General features: G+C 38.9%; 2 protein-coding genes across 4 annotated transcripts in view; both read left to right on the top strand.

Moving 5' to 3' along the window:
* LOC127453514 (protein shisa-7-like) overlaps window positions 1-5,991 on the top strand; it is a 34,008-nt gene extending 28,017 nt beyond the window's left edge. For both annotated transcript variants that reach the window (XM_051719937.1, XM_051719935.1), the window contains exon 7: window positions 1,376-5,991. In XM_051719937.1, the coding sequence (XP_051575897.1) occupies window positions 1,376-2,289 (914 nt within the window). In that variant the 3' untranslated portion in view covers window positions 2,290-5,991. The remainder of the gene's footprint in view (window positions 1-1,375) is intronic.
* Window positions 5,992-6,048: 57 nt separating this feature from the next.
* LOC127453024 (uncharacterized) lies at window positions 6,049-14,345 on the top strand. Of its 2 annotated transcripts, none has more exons than XM_051719012.1 (3): window positions 6,049-6,391; window positions 7,590-10,501; window positions 10,623-14,345. In XM_051719012.1, the coding sequence occupies exons 2-3, from the start codon at window positions 8,455-8,457 to the stop codon at window positions 13,010-13,012; spliced, it is 4,437 nt and encodes a 1,478-aa protein (XP_051574972.1). In that variant the 5' UTR covers window positions 6,049-6,391; window positions 7,590-8,454; the 3' UTR covers window positions 13,013-14,345. The 2 variants fall into 2 exon arrangements, with proteins under 2 accessions (XP_051574972.1, XP_051574971.1); XM_051719011.1 differs by having other exon boundaries at window positions 10,611-14,345.
* The last annotated feature ends 1,344 nt before the right edge of the window (window positions 14,346-15,689 follow it).

The raw sequence follows: 15,689 nt of genomic DNA, 5'->3' as shown, positions 1-15,689 counted from the left end.
CTCGCCATCTGCTAAATGCGACGAGGATGAACCCAGCACCTTATTTGCAAGCTCCTCGTCCAAATAAGGGTATTTAAATGCACAGGTCATTTTGCTCTTCCACCCGCAACAGTCTCAGAGTGCTATATGACAATAAATGCTGTTAGACACAAAGACTTGTGACTTGTGCTTGAAGAAAGACGCTTTATTATATTTTTAAGAACAGATAAAAGAAAAGCCGTCAATGCCCATGTCTGATTCGCTCATTTGAGGCGTGCAGCGGGAGCGTGACTCGTGAAACACGTGCATGTAAAGAGTTCTCACTCTCTTTTTCTCTGTTTCATTCATCTGAACAGTTTGTAAGAATAATGTCGTCGATGAGAATTCTGCAAATGATCTCTGACGCTTTGTGAATTAAATTGTGATTAAATCTTAGACCACATTCACCTTGAACCTAAAATTTAGTTATATTTTCTTTTCTTTAGGCAGCATAAACTGTATTAATGAAATGTAATACAAATTCGATAAGAACACGCATTTGGCAGCATTATTTTGAGAACACAATGGAATTTATTAGGCTTACACCTAAGATGAAAACTAGTGTTTTCTATTTGTTTAAGCACAGACTAAGTGAGGTAATAAACTTAGCCGTTTTATGAAAGTAGAAATTATGTGGATTGGGTTGAGCTTTCTAGAGGTAATGGTTTATTTTATATTATATAGTGCATGATATGAAATACTTAGAGTGGAGTTCAAGCAGAGTGATTACATAATGTTTTTTTTATGTCACTCACATACTGTACAATGCTTCTGTTCTCTCTGTGTTTGTAGCTAGAGCCTGAAGCACTTATATGGTCCTCTTTGAAATACTTTACTTTTTTGTTTCCAAAACGGTAGCACAATATTTTATGGTGTAGGTAGCACCCCAACAATGAATCCAGCCCAGGGGTCCTCGCCACCTTAAGTCCGGCCCTGTCTGCAGCCTTAAGACCTCTCACTCATGTAGACATGAAACATCCTGGGAAGTATAAGTTACAGTTGGACAAGGAAGTTCTGCACAGGCGAAGGTTATACAGGTTGATACAGTGACTCAGACTTAATAAGCAAAGATGAATTGGCTCAGGGCTCAGGATAAAATCTGATCAAATAAATAAAATTTTTATAGTGATGAAATCAAGTGGTGCATTAAACACATTGTCCTAGGTTGGAGGTGGAAGAACTTTTATTAAGCAATTGTAGAGTTAATTTATGTAAGCTGTGATGAAGGTTTGAATGAAAATCTGGCTCATAGCCTGTAGACATTCACTTCTACAGTATATTCTCTTTTCTTTTGATTTACATTTCTTGCTTCACCCATTTTCCTGATCTTTTGAAACTTGTTTTCCTCCACCAACAGAGAAAGGAGGATTGGAGGATTATTCAGGTTACTGTACCACAAAACGGCGGCCCAACAATGCCCCTCCCTCCTTCCATTCTTCCCAGCATCATCTTCCCTGGGGAGGTGACTACACACTGGGGGGACGAGGCACACTTCCCACCCATGCCACTCGTCCTCGAATACCTCATCCACAGTCTGCCCCAAGCCACACACCCAATCCTTACCCTTTGGATCCACCAGAGACAAAGCAAAACCAGAATTATGATACACTTTCCAAACCACCACGCCGTGTTAAGTCAACCGACCAGCTCCTTGCCCTCGGTGATGGCAACACATTATCAAGGCTCTCCAAGAACCAGCAGCACCAATACTACAAAGCCATGGCCACCGCAGCAAAGAACTCCAGTAACCAGAATACCTTGCAGAAGTCCAAGGACAGGCTGCTAATGTCACCAGAACATCTAGAGGAGGTTGAATATGGTGAAGGTGGAAGTGGGATGGGTATGGGTATGGGTGACTACCCTGCAGGAGGAGGAGGTGGAATGGTGCCAACCCTGCCCCGCGTGAGCCACCAGAAAGCTCAATCACAGCAGAATGTTTGTGCGACACCATCAATTGACCGTCATCATATGATCAAGATGAACTCGCACCCAACATCAGGACGAGAGCAAGAGCGAAATTCGGCAGCAATGTCGGGTCACCTGGGAGGAGGTGGGGTTGGAGGAGTGGGATGGGGCGACATGCCAGGAACAGGGGTTGTCATGGGAACAGGAACTCTTGGTGGACACAGTGCCAGGAGGCTCGCATTTGCAGCAAAAAGGCAAAATACCATTGAACAACTTCACTTCATCCCGGGTGCAGGGGGGAGTGGAGGAGGAGTGGCAACAAACCAAGGGGTTAGAACAGGAAGCAAGAATGAGGTTACTGTGTGAGCAAGAGCCTGGAGAGGGAATGAAGGGGAATTGGAAAAGAAGGGTGAGGGATAGACTGTGCGAAGAGCTGGAGGATGGTAAAGGGACTGTGGAAGAGAGAGAGAGTAGGCGAAGAAAGAGAGAAATAATGAGAGAAGGAGTAGGAGTATGGTAAAGGAATCAAGGAAACAGAACTTGAAGTGGTTGAAACAGAGCCAGATGGCACTGTATATTTACAAATATACTGTATATTATATAGTGGCAATGACATAAGATGAGATTAGATAACAACAGTTATAAATCAGGTTTGATAGAGCTTGTTGTGCTTTTATGTTCATGATATTGCTGATATAATTATAATCAAAGTTGCCATATAATACAACTATTTATTTGTGTAAAGTTTGCCTATAACCTACTGCATAGAATGTCAATAGAGTGTAATATAAATTTCACATGTGACAGATGAACAGCAACTGACATTTTTCATATATTTGTGTCAAATGTTTTATATTCTCAGATATTTGCATTATTACACATAACAGATATAGCTGCTATGGAGCCATATATTTCAGAGAACAGCTCTTATCTTATAAATATGGTGGAAACTGGGAGACTAATAATTACACAAGCTTATGTAACATCTGCATAAGAGGAACCAGTTGAACAAGGAGCAATCATTCCAATTGATGAATTGTTAAGCTTCTTACAGGTGGACAAACACAAGTAGAATCAACAGGAAAACATAAAAAATAAAAAAAAAAGAGTCTGGAGTGCAACCATAATGCTGGATCTTGCCTCTTTTTAACCCCAATCTGCCTCTACATAATGATGAAGTATGGCAGGATTGTTACAATGTTTGTCAAATTGAATGATGATGGAACAATTTGAGGACTGTAGAGATTTGTTTGAATTCTATAAACTGACAAGAATTAAATGAATTTTAATGACTTTTGAAGACAGAGAAAGCAAGTAATAGCCTTACCATAAATGTGTTTCGCCTGCACCTAACTCAGTGTGAATTTAACATGGATGTACCAAGTGAGACTCTGTTCACTTTGTTTTGTTGGAATCCTGAAAATGGTACACAACAAGTTTTATATTCTCAAGTTAGCCATTCAGTATATAACTGGAGATTGCTATGAACTATGAATGAAAGCCATTATGGAACACCATTGGGCAGAACAGCCCAGAAGTAAACCAAGAAAAATGTCTGACAATCATCTTTTTTCTCCATTTTAAAAAGACTCATTATTGATCAATGACACTTTGTTTGGATTCTGAACCACCACTTTCTACAGTGTCCAAGTGCTGAGATTTGTAAAGGAGGAATCATATGGGACACTGAACTACCAAAAGCACAAGAAAGATACACTAGATTCCTGTAATGCTGGGTAAATACATGCCTGTTTATGCTCCTCTTATGTACATTGTGTAGAAGACAAAAGGTTCTCAATTGTGAACACCTTAAGCTTTTTAATGTGGATCAGAGTAAAAAACAACACAACATTAAGAGCACTCAAGTGTATTTGTATGTTAATATTTTGACATAAAATTAGTGCATGGCAGTATCAAGACAAACCTCTTGGACAGCTTTTTGAATATCCATGTTAAAACTGCTGTTAAAACTGAGACTCCACGAGCAGTCCGAGGTTACAGGCATGCAAAAACAGCTAACCTGAATTTCAAATCTGCTGTTACTGAGATGTGGACACACAACACATCATAACTGATATCTTCATAACCAATAACGCTTGTCATTATTAAGGGCTATACAACACACATGCATTAGTGGTACAAATGTTACCCACGGCTTATTCATTATTACTTAAATGATAATAAACTCATAAAAGTTCAGAAAGATATGTATGTAGTTAGTAAATATTAAAAGAAAATGTTAATGTGAGATTGGTTGCAAAAGAGCCAGCCATTATTTAATGGTTCTAACTTTTGAGAAATAGACTATGTCTCTTGAACTTATTTTACAAATGAAAAATATTCAGTTTACATATTAAAATCACTAATTGATCATCTTTTTGTTATAGACTTTATACCGCTTGGTTAATGTTCAGTGAAATACAACAGTATAAGTCACAGACTATTTGAATATTTATGACTCTCAGTAAAAGTGTTAAGGAGTAGTATATATTATGTATGCGTAAGAGGAGGATTGGTGGTAACACATTCATTTAACTTTTCACTGGAACTGTGTGTATCTTAATGAAAACTTAAAGACAATCTTCCTAACAGCTCTGTAATACATATGTGTTTTTTATTGTCATTACTATGACAGTTAATATTATGGTTATTGGTGAAATTTATTCTTGTTGTTATGGTTATCTTATTATTATGATAGTGATTTTTTTTTATTTTTATTCTGTGGTTTTAGTGCCAACTTGTTTTAGATATATTTATCATGAAATTCTTTTGAAATTATTAGTAGAAAATAGAAGCACAAACTTTTTAGCCACTCATTGTTTGCCAATTCTTCATGCATTCCTAATGAAGAGGAGTGCCTTCAATTTCTCAGTGTGATGTCATATTGTAATTGTTCTAATCCTGCAAATGTCATTACTTGTTGCAGAGACATCACAATGGGTTTATAAATGATGTCATGGGATGTATAATGTATGTTTGTAATTGAATGTCTTATTTTTGTTGATTAAGTGAAAATTCAACGTATAATGTTTATTTCAGGGACAATTAGAACAGCTGAATCAATTTAGAATTTTTGTCATAAAAAGTCTGTAGCAAAGTCTGTTCAGTTTTGTATTCACAAGCCATAATTCTGACAATGTTTATGACATTTATTCACAAGGCATTTCAATGCAGAAAATAACAAACATTGGATGTGCAAATAAAGCCCTGATGCATTTTACAATATTGGCCTACAATGGAATGTCCATTGGTCGAACAAGCAAGCAGGACGATGAAAACACCGAGAAAGCTGCACTAAGCTCGTGTGTTTTAAAATGTTTACGTAGAGAAGCAGAATGAATGTTTAGGTATATCACTTAAAATCAACCATTAATCCAACGATGTTTACGTTGATTTCCTTCTCTATAAAGTTGTCTCACATCACAAATCTCTCTTATATACTGAATCATCCACTTGATTTCCATACAGGTTAATTTTCTTTTTGTAGAATAAAACCAACTGATGAAACTGTTGCCTCAAATGTCTGATGATGTACATCAAAGTAAAATAGAATGTTTAAATTATGTATAAACTTAAAAAATATATATATTTTGATTCATTACGTTAGCACGTGTTATATAATGTTAACAACCTCCGTGATTTTTTCCATCCAGTATCAGATTGGAAATAAGACTATATTCCAAGGCAGCCATTTTGATAAGGAATTTGAGCTGTCCGTATGTAATAAAATGGCCACTAAGCAGCAAACATATTACTAAAGGAATCACAGAATAAATGAACAGCGAACTTGGTATATGATATCAGGATTACATTAGTCGAGTTGTAATTCCAGTTAAACTCGTAATCTCGGAGATGGTTGCTAGCACGCCAACATAGTCAAATTTGACAACGCTTACTTGAATGCTAAACGCATATCTTGTGCAGCTGAAAGGCAAGACGATTCATAAAGTTATTACAATTCTATAGATAAGGATGCTAACATTAGAAATGCGCCGGATTAGAAGCGTAAATTCACACTGACGCTGTCGCAGCCACAAATACAACAGCGAACAGAAGACGAGGTAGCCGGAAGTGTTCCAATGTCCGGAAACGACCAATGTTAAATGCTCACACGTCACTCGTTCCTCTCTAAAACACCAACATAGACCGTCCAAAATATTTTAGCCTGCAAAAAAGCAAACGAAAAAAATAAGAGAGAGAGAAAATCCTTCGTAATATGGTCTGATATTATTTGCACAGGACATATCTACGATGACTGCATCTGCATTACGATATAAGAGACACTCGGTCTCATGCAATCTCAGCACGGTTGCAGTGCAAATAGGGTCTGCTAACTAGCTGTAGCAAAAAGGCTAACTATTGGAAAACAGCACGCAGAGCTGCTGGGGTACATGAGCGAGGGGGGCAGGGTGGGACAGAGTGTAGCAGGCCCTGTTCATCTTGACCAGGCTAAAAGATGGATGCATAGGTAAAAAGGCCTATTTTATTGTCTCGACTTTGATTTGACTATGCTGCATTTATTTGGACAATATAAACGACTATTTGCTCATGCATATTTAGGCTTGCCTTCAATATGTCTTCGTCCCTTTGCCGAATATGTAGTGTTAGCCAGCTGTTTTGCATGCTAACATGTTACACTTAGCCCAAGCGCTTAAAGATTTCGCGTCCATTATTGCGTTGAAGATGTTTTTTAAGCAATTGGCATTCGAATAACATTTTCCCAATTCGTAGACTGTTTTCCATTACTCCCCGCTGTCTGCACAAATGGACCTTTTCTTTTCTTTAGTGATGCGCGGTTCAGTCAGAAGATGTAATAATTAGAAGAAATTCACCTCTGCCCCTGAAGATTCACACTGCACTCAGCATCTTTTCAGCACGATACCAACAGCTGACAATCTTAGATAAACTAATACAAACACGTCACGTTTTAATATAAGAAAGTAGTATACACATTTGGGTTTTTCTTATTTTCTTTCTTTAATTGCGAATGTCTTGTGAAAACGAATTTACAGTACTTTTGTTTTGTATCAGTTGTGACTTTAAAATATGACACTCGTTAAATACATCCATGCTAGACAACGAGTGTCAGTTGAGTATGATGTCCTTTTATATCGATATTATTTAGATGTTGTTGATAGATTAGATGGACTAATGTAATAGTTCTCAATAAACACAATGTATAATTTCAGTGTTAATTAAAATTATTTTTATGAAGGTTCACTTGGAATAATTAGGGACTGAATGTTTTTTTTATGTTCTTTATTTAGTTTGACTATTTTAGTATATGAGTGAGAAAAAACTCACTAAATATTGAAAAAATGTTAAGTGATCAATAATGTTCAGATGTTAAAGTAAAGCAACTAATTTGTTTTAAAGCTTTTTCAGAGATTCTTCTCACAGAAGTCAGATTTGCTGTGTGTGTGTGTGTGTGTGTGTGTATATATATATATATATATATATATATATATATAATAAAAAAAACATTAAAAATGAATTACCAGCTGTAATAAACTGCCTGTTGTTGTTGTCATTTATTTTTAAATAAGACATTTTGGTGTTTTTATGCATGTAGATGGTATATTGATGGGATGCAGTATTTTAGAAGAATTGTGTCAGTGTTTGTTTAAAATCGACCATTTAACATATTGTTCTTTTTTCCCGCACAGTGAGAAGAGGAGTAGCAGAAAAACTATTTTTCACAGACCTCAAGAATGGTAGAGGAGGATTTTGCTTCCAACTATGGAAAAAAGAAAAATATATTAACTGAAACCAGGAAACAGTGATGTAAACCACTTTTTTCAGAAGGATTTTGAATTAATAGATATTGGTTGTAATGAAGTCAGCCAATGGGAATTGGAGGAATCCATCCTACTGTGGGATGGTCATGAACTGAAAAAATGTAACCCAAGAAAGTGGATTTATTTTTTATTTTATTCAGATCAAACCACATATAGCACTTCAATTGCTCTTCCCAAAATGTGAAAACAAGATTGTTGCAGCACATTTTCTTACCAACCCATACGTATTTGCCCTCTCATGACACACTGAGACTGACATTTGTTTTATATCAAAGGTAAACCATTCAATATAACTGTGATACAATGTGAAGCCAAAGGGGAATTGGTTTTGGTCATTGCATTAAGTGACATCATGAGCCATTAATCATTAAAATCACACAGAAGGCTCAAAAACAAGAATGAACCACCTTTTTTTTCTTTTTATTTTTTTTTTAGAAATTCCACATTCATATTACAATCAATTCAAAAATGTCCACTCATTGCCTCAGTCTCACCCTGAGACTATTTGGGTAAAGAATGGAACATTGAGTGCCAACTTAAAATAAAACTACACCAGTAATATAAGAAATACTGGTGAGGTGGAAGCGTGCTTGTGAGGTATCACAGTTTTTTTCCCCCCATCGGTACTGCTTTTTCTGACCACAACTTATTAGGGAACCACTGTGGAAATATTGTTGCTGCTCGTAGAGCAGAAAGTGTTGCCCCTGTACACCCATGTTTTAGTAACTGGGAGATGTTCCAGTTTGGAAAGTACAATGTGGACATCATAGAGATGCTGAGTGGACACCAGGCCCATCAGTTTAAAGGTCTTGGATTAGATCGACAACTTCAACACCAACAGCAAGTGCAACTTCACCAACACCAGTTACAGCAACAGCAGCAAGGTGAGACATCTGGGGCAATTTTGTCTGGACTTGGCTTAGGCCCACTACAAGGATCTAGAGGCAGTGCCTTTTCGGACTCTGCATCAATTTTTGCAAAAATGAGTGCACCTCCCCCACCTCTACATCAACAATCCCTTTCTTCATCCTCTCAAAGTTTGAGGAAATCAAGCAAAATGTCTGGAAGCAGTAGCAGCAGTGGAAGTCATGTGACTGGATATCCCCAGTTTTTGCGTTCATTTCATCCAACTGAGGCAGCCCTTGCACAAGAGCAGTTGCATTCAGGAGTAGGGCGATTTGATCATTTTACCAGCAGTAGTGGAAGTGGAACTACAGGGGGAATTGGAGGACTGGTTTCATCTGTTCCACCACCACCCCCATTGCATCCAGGCCTATCAGTACCCCAAGCATCCCCTGGGCCATCCTCCTCCTCTCCATCCTCTTCAAGTTCTGTTTCAACCTCTAATAACCCTCCCAGCAGTAGCACAGTAACTACCTTGGGCCATCAGTTGGCAGGATCTCAGTCTGATGCCAGGAGCCTACATCAACAGTTTAGCTGCATGTTAGCGGCAAATCAGTATTTTCTTTCTGGAGTACCAGCCAATTCCAGTCTAGAACAATTTTTAGTTCAACAAGGCAGTCACAACCATCTTGGTCTTGGTCTGAGCCAAGCTGCAGGAGAAACAAGCTCAGCTCTTGCTCCACCCCCCACTCTTCATTCTTCACACACTCATGGTCACTCAACCACTCTATCACATTCACAACAGCCACCACCACAACAGCAGCATCTGCCACCTCACACTTTGTCTCACCCACATCCACACCACCCACTGCACTCCTCCCAGTCCTCTACACTTGGGAGTTTTGACTTTCAAGGAATCCCAGTGCTCTCCTCCAACCAGCTTGCATCTCTCATGCAGCAGGAAGCTGGTTTACCACTTCCTCTTCCTCTACAACTTTCCTTGTCCAAGGAGGAGGGAAAAGGTGATAGTGCTGCTGGAGGAAGTGGAGGTGGTGGTAGGAGAAAGAAAGCAATGGTTGGTTACCTGCCACAGAGAAAGACTGAAAGCAACAGTAACAGCCACAGCTCTACAAACCCTAACTCCCACAGTAGCACTTCCGGGGGACTCAACCAGGATAATTCTCCGGGCTTGGATGGAAGTGGGAGTGTTGGTTTGTCAGGCATTGGTGGAGACCCACCGTCCCACCTGACCTCCTCCACTTCTGTTGTCTCATCATCTTCCTTAGCATCTTCTACTACGGCATCATCAGTCTTGGTGACAAATGACTCTAAATCAGACAACCATGGTTCCATGCCACCTCATTCTCAGACTGAACAAGAAGCCCTTTATCATTGTGGAGAGTGTGGTAAAAATTTCACACATCTCTCTAGTCTGCGCAGGCACCTACGTAGTCATGAATTAACCACAGCTGGCACAAGTGGTACGAGAAGTAACATTGTAAACCCTGTTCTGCATCCTGCTGATCCAAGTATTCCTCACTCTACTCAAGATGGCTCAGCCTCATCTTCTTGTGCCAGTCCTGATAAGACTTTTCATTGCTGTGAGTGTGGCAAAGGTTTCAAGAAAAAAGGGCACCTCCTTCAGCATGGTGTCATCCACTCTGGGGCTCGGCCATATGCCTGCACAACTTGTAGTCGCGCTTTCAATCGTCGTGAGTCACTCACCCGCCATGAAAAGATCCATGAAGAGAAACCATTCCGTTGTCTAGCTTGTGGACGCTGTTTTCGGGAAAGTACGTCCCTTTTAAACCATGCAGCCTCAGGTACATGTGGCAAGTCGGGACGTGCACCAAGATCTAAGCATGAAAGTAATATAGTTGAAGGCAAGGACAATAAAACAGGGGGCTCCCATGATGGAATAGCAACTAATGCAGCGGGTGAGTAACATATAGAAGAGTGTATATTTATAGTAAACCCAGTGAAAGCCAAACTTTTATTAGACTCTGTGATGTGAAAGTTTGTTTGCATAGCATTATTACTGTTTAGTCTGTTGTGCAGGTTCTTACCGGAGTGATGGTTTCAGTGATGACTACAAGGACCAGCGCTCTCAAGGTAACATGTATTCTGCAACATCCTCATGTGGTGGAGGCAGCATGACAGGGCCTGCACTTAGGAAGGCACCATTAGCTCCGACTCTGCACCCACACCCACAAAGCCAAAACCAGCAGCAGCAGCATCATCAACAGACACATCTTCCCCTTTCATCTCTGTTAGATGATTCAGAAGATGATGTCACTAGTTCTGTAAACAATGCCATTTCTGCCATCACTGCTGCAGCTGCAAATTGTATGAGTGGTGATCTTACCCACAGTGGAGGTAGAGGGGATGATCGAAGGGATATCATTGGTGGATTACTTGGAGGTCTAGGTCTAGGGCCCCTTGGTTCACCTAGTGGTCCTTCATCCATATCTAGTTTGGACAAGTCCTACAGAGGTAGTGTTAACCAGAGTGCAGTGGCCCTCAACCAGCAACCAAATCAGCAGACACCTGGTGGAAAGACCAAGCGTCCCCGTAAGCCCCGCAAAAAAAAAGAACCTGGTGCTATTGGTGTTGAGGCCACAAAAAGAAGACAGTCCTCTCACAGACCAGTTGGGCCTGATGGGGATGTTAGACCATATTTGTGCAGTGTTTGTGGTCGAGGATTTGCAAGAAGAGAGACCTTGCGGAGGCATGACAGAATACACACTGGAGAAAAGCCTCACCACTGTACTGTGTGTGGCAAGTACTTCAGAGAGGCATTTCATCTTAGCAAGCACCACACAGTGCATTCTGGAGAGAAGAACTACAAATGCATTCTGTGTGGAAAGGACTTTGGATATGCTCAGAGCCTTAAAAGACATGGCAAGCTACACCAAAAAGGAGAACTGGAAGAAGTGCCAACAACACCAGGTGGGGACAACCTTAACAGCTATCCATCCACTGGTGGCAGTTTGATACAGGGAGGTCAAGGCAGCTCTTCTTCATTCTATTCGTACACTCAAGACATCAAACCACAGACATCAAACCCTCAGCCCACTCCTAGACTGTACACATGTGCTATATGCTGGAAATCATTCCGCCATCACTTTCACTTGACTGCACATCACCAATCAGTTCACGAGGGTGGTGGTGAAAAGCTGTTTTCTTGTGAAGTCTGTGGGAAGGCTTTTGCATACTCCAACAGCCTTACAAGACACAGGCTTTCTCAACATGGCTTAACACGAACTGGCCAGGCAGTAGCTCAGAGGAGCACAGGTGAAGATAACAGTGTTGGTGGTTCGATATCTGAAAGTGAAGCTGCTACAAATGCTTTGCTTCAGCTTGCACCACCAAGTGGCACACATGGCGAACAACATTCTCATGGTGGAGTTCTTCATGGCCAGCAGCCTCCTCCTCAACCTCAAGCTGGTTACTCCTCTCTCTTCTATCTACCTGATGACAGTGCATCACACCCCTCTTCATCCAATGCCTCCACTTATTCTCATTCTCTGCCCTCAAGTTCCTCAGTGCCTCTACTTTGTAACCATCAGCAGCAACATACTGGGGTAAAGGGTGAGCCCATTTACCAAACGGGTCATGGACATACTTTTAATCTGAACGCACCTGTACATTCCCTTGCCTTGCTTCCATCACAGCCACATCAGCAGCACCAGAACCCCCAGCAACATTCAGCTGAGATTCATTCTACGCACCACCACACTTTTCAAAGCCAAGAGGAGCTGAGCAGACGAAAAAAAAAAAAAAGACGGGAAGAGAGAGGGGAGATAGGCTACAAATGGATGCCAGCTGCAAGAGTGGAGAGAGAACAGGTGGAACTCTCACTTGGGGAAAGGCAGAAAAATGAGAGGACACTTCAAAGGAGACGGAGGAGAGCAATTCGTAGGAAGCAACATACAATTAAGAAGCGTATGGCTGTGCTTGTGAGAATCACACGAGGAAGTGGAGGAAGTGCAATGTATGAACTGGGCCTTCCAGGTGGACTGAAGCTTAACAGGCTGCATTCTATTAAAGTTCCTCTGAAACGGAGGTCCTGTCCTCTGTGCCTTGGAGCTACCTTTTCACAGCAGGCAGCACTTAAGGTTCATATAGCAGCTAGACACTGTCCCAGAGTGAGTGGCCTTCAGCATCGTTTGAGATGTCCAGTATGTGGAAAACAGTCTCGCAAGTTCCTCTCAGCCCTCATCCATAGAAGCTCCCATTTAGCTAACAGAGCATTTTCTTGTAAACATTGTGCCTGTCGTTTCTGGAATGCAATGCTCCTCACAAGGCACAAGAAGGTGTGTCGAGGGATGCTGGCTAGTTTTCGACGAGAGAGGGCTCTTTGTGTGAAATTAGTGATGGGATCAACATACAGGAGGTTTGAGTGTAAAGGGAACTCGTCAGCCCTGCATATGGAATACAATCACTGAGTCCTTGTCATTAAACAAATTTTCAAATGCTGTGTGAGGCGAGATATTGAGCGTTGGGATTTTCCTGACAAAAACACTGATGTATTTGACTGGACATCCCATTTACTAATTTAGTCGTTAACTGTGTGTGTTATAAGAGCTTTTTCTTTTCTCTTAGTCATAATAAATTTCCTCTCATAACTTGCAACCCTAGAAATGAACACCCTCAACAAACTCACAAATATATCAAATGCATTTTAAAAGAAAGGTTTAGCCTACCCATCTATCCAGTTCCAAACCAGTATTCTCAGAGGAAACTCTTGTTCATAATGAAATTATCCTTTGCTCCTTGGATGGCAATAGATAAAGTATTAGTGATTTGACTAATATTGTACATTACCCTAACAGTAGGTTATTGCTCACTGTTCCTCAACATATGCTCTTGTAGAATTATTCTGTCTCTGATATATATTGTGTTGTTGGTGTTCACTTAGAGCAAGACTGGAGATGTGATTTTGTTGATGTAAAAAGTCCATTCAGTAGCAGGAGAAAAGAAGGGTCCTACTATGAAGATGAGTGTTTTGTTCAAAAGAGTATTTAAATTACTGCATGTTGGACATAGCTGTCCGTGTATTGAAAGGTCAGTTTGATTGATGACACTGTGAACTCTGATAAAAAGCTGTTGGCAAAACCAATTGAAAATGTTAACTCTTAATAGAGGAATTAAAAGAAACTAATACATCTTAACATGCTGATTAACAATTCACAATATCCAAGATTATTATTATTTTTTTTTTTATGTATTCACTGTTTGGAATGAAAACTAGCATTAAGAGGTAATGCCAGCACTTAGGAAAAAATATTTTTTTCCACATAACCAGTCAGAGGACAAATATAATGTTAGAAGTGAATTGACTGATTCTGTGCCCTAAATTAACTTAGGGCAAAAGCCTTACCAAATTGAGACAATTAAAGGACACATTTTATTGGTAGTAACATTTATGTATAGAGTTTAAGGGAGGAATGGAAAGAAATAAGTGTACTGTAATGTAAATTGTGTCAATATTTTATTATATTTCTTTTTTCTTTTATTATAAGTCAGTCATCTTCATAGCTACACTTCAGGTAGTAAGAAGAGTGATTTGTAGGAATTTATACTTTAGATCATGTCTTGCCAACTATGAACGTATTCCACATTTCTCACCTTTTATGTAGAGATGCCATACTACTTATAGCCTCTCTTTTTCTTTAAAAGAAGAAAAGTAATAAGTATGTTTCCATCATTTTGATTACATATGATAAGCTGGTTGTTGATAATGCTCGAGCATTTAATAAAATGTTATATCCTCGTTAATTCAATGGACACATTTATTGGTATGTTACAGCTATGTTTTATATTTTTGCTTGCAGTAAAATAAGCAGAAATCTGCATTTTGCAAATACATTTTAGAATTTAATCAATTGCAGAATTTTTTTCTATTTTATTTTAGAGCTTTGTTGATTTAATACCACTGTTAAATCTTTGTTATACTGTTTAAAAACAGTATTTAGTACTTCATTAATTTGCTGTAAGGTGACCTATATTCCCATGTAGGTAATAGCATGATCTCACACACATTGCACTTATATATTGTTCTAGTAAAGGGCTGTGCCTCTGTAATTCTGAGTATTTATCCCCATGAAATCCCGTTAACTGTTCAAACCAAAATTATGTTCCTTTTTTCTCTTTTCTAAATGCAGCCATATATTATAATCAGTCCAAAACAAAAATCTGTATTATTATTTTTAATAGTTATTTCTAATGTCCATGTTACAATGGATATTGGTTCTAAAAAGTAGTATCATCCAAATAATTAAGCCTTTGTTGTAATTTTTTTTATTTATTTTTTATTTTTTTATTCAGCAAAATATTATTATTCTAGCAAATGAAAAGATTATAGAGCCAAGCATTACAGTACACTTACTGCATGGACAATCTCCAAGAGCTATGTCCCTTGCATGCTTATACAATGGTGATGGCTCTTAAATTTACTTTATCTGGGTTTGAGCTTGCAACCTTTTATTGACTTGCTTGTTTTTTTTAATGCCACAACACCCACAATATTGGCATTTTCCCAAAGAGAGATACTAAGTAGAATTTCAATATTGCTGAGATAGACTGCTGTCGTTGTTCTAGGCAAATGGTTTTGAAAACAAAATATCCTTTTGATAACCTTTATGAGGCACAGTCTCATAGAAGATAATCTGACTATATTTTGAAGATTAGACAAAATTTGTAGAAGGATTATTAAAATTACATGTCAGTTTTTGCTTTCATTGTGACACACTATACTGTACATTACCATGGACAACGATTTTTATTTATTTATTTATTTTTTTTAAAGAAATGTTACAAATGTAACTCTTCAATGTGATACTATGACATGTCTTACTAATATTGTCTCTCAGCTTCACCCTAAAATATTCAAACTATTATTTATGGAGTTTTAAGATATAAATCTAAGTTCTAATTTTATAAAAAAAAATTCTGGTGTGTCACATGCCACCATGCTCCATTTCAGTAGACAGTTTATTTTAAACTGCAGCAATGTGTGATATGGTAGTCATAGCATCTAATAATTATTTGTGAAATACATTGCCTGGCCAAAAAAAAAAAGTCGCATACTCTAATATTTCGTTGAACCGCCTTTAGCTTTGA

Source organism: Myxocyprinus asiaticus, chromosome 15 (genome assembly GCF_019703515.2).
Source record: "Myxocyprinus asiaticus isolate MX2 ecotype Aquarium Trade chromosome 15, UBuf_Myxa_2, whole genome shotgun sequence".
Classification (NCBI taxonomy): Eukaryota; Metazoa; Chordata; class Actinopteri; order Cypriniformes; family Catostomidae; genus Myxocyprinus; species Myxocyprinus asiaticus.
This window is presented reverse-complemented; position numbering and strand designations above follow the sequence as displayed.

Excerpts from the sequence above, each read along its gene's own strand:
- LOC127453024 (XM_051719011.1), top strand. The coding sequence starts at position 8,455 with ATGTTCCAGTTTGGAAAGTACAATGTGGACATCATAGAGATGCTGAGT. Across the intron at positions 10,502-10,610 it reads AATAGCAACTAATGCAGCGG|TCTGTTGTGCAGGTTCTTAC; the intron begins GTGAGTAACATA and ends ATTACTGTTTAG.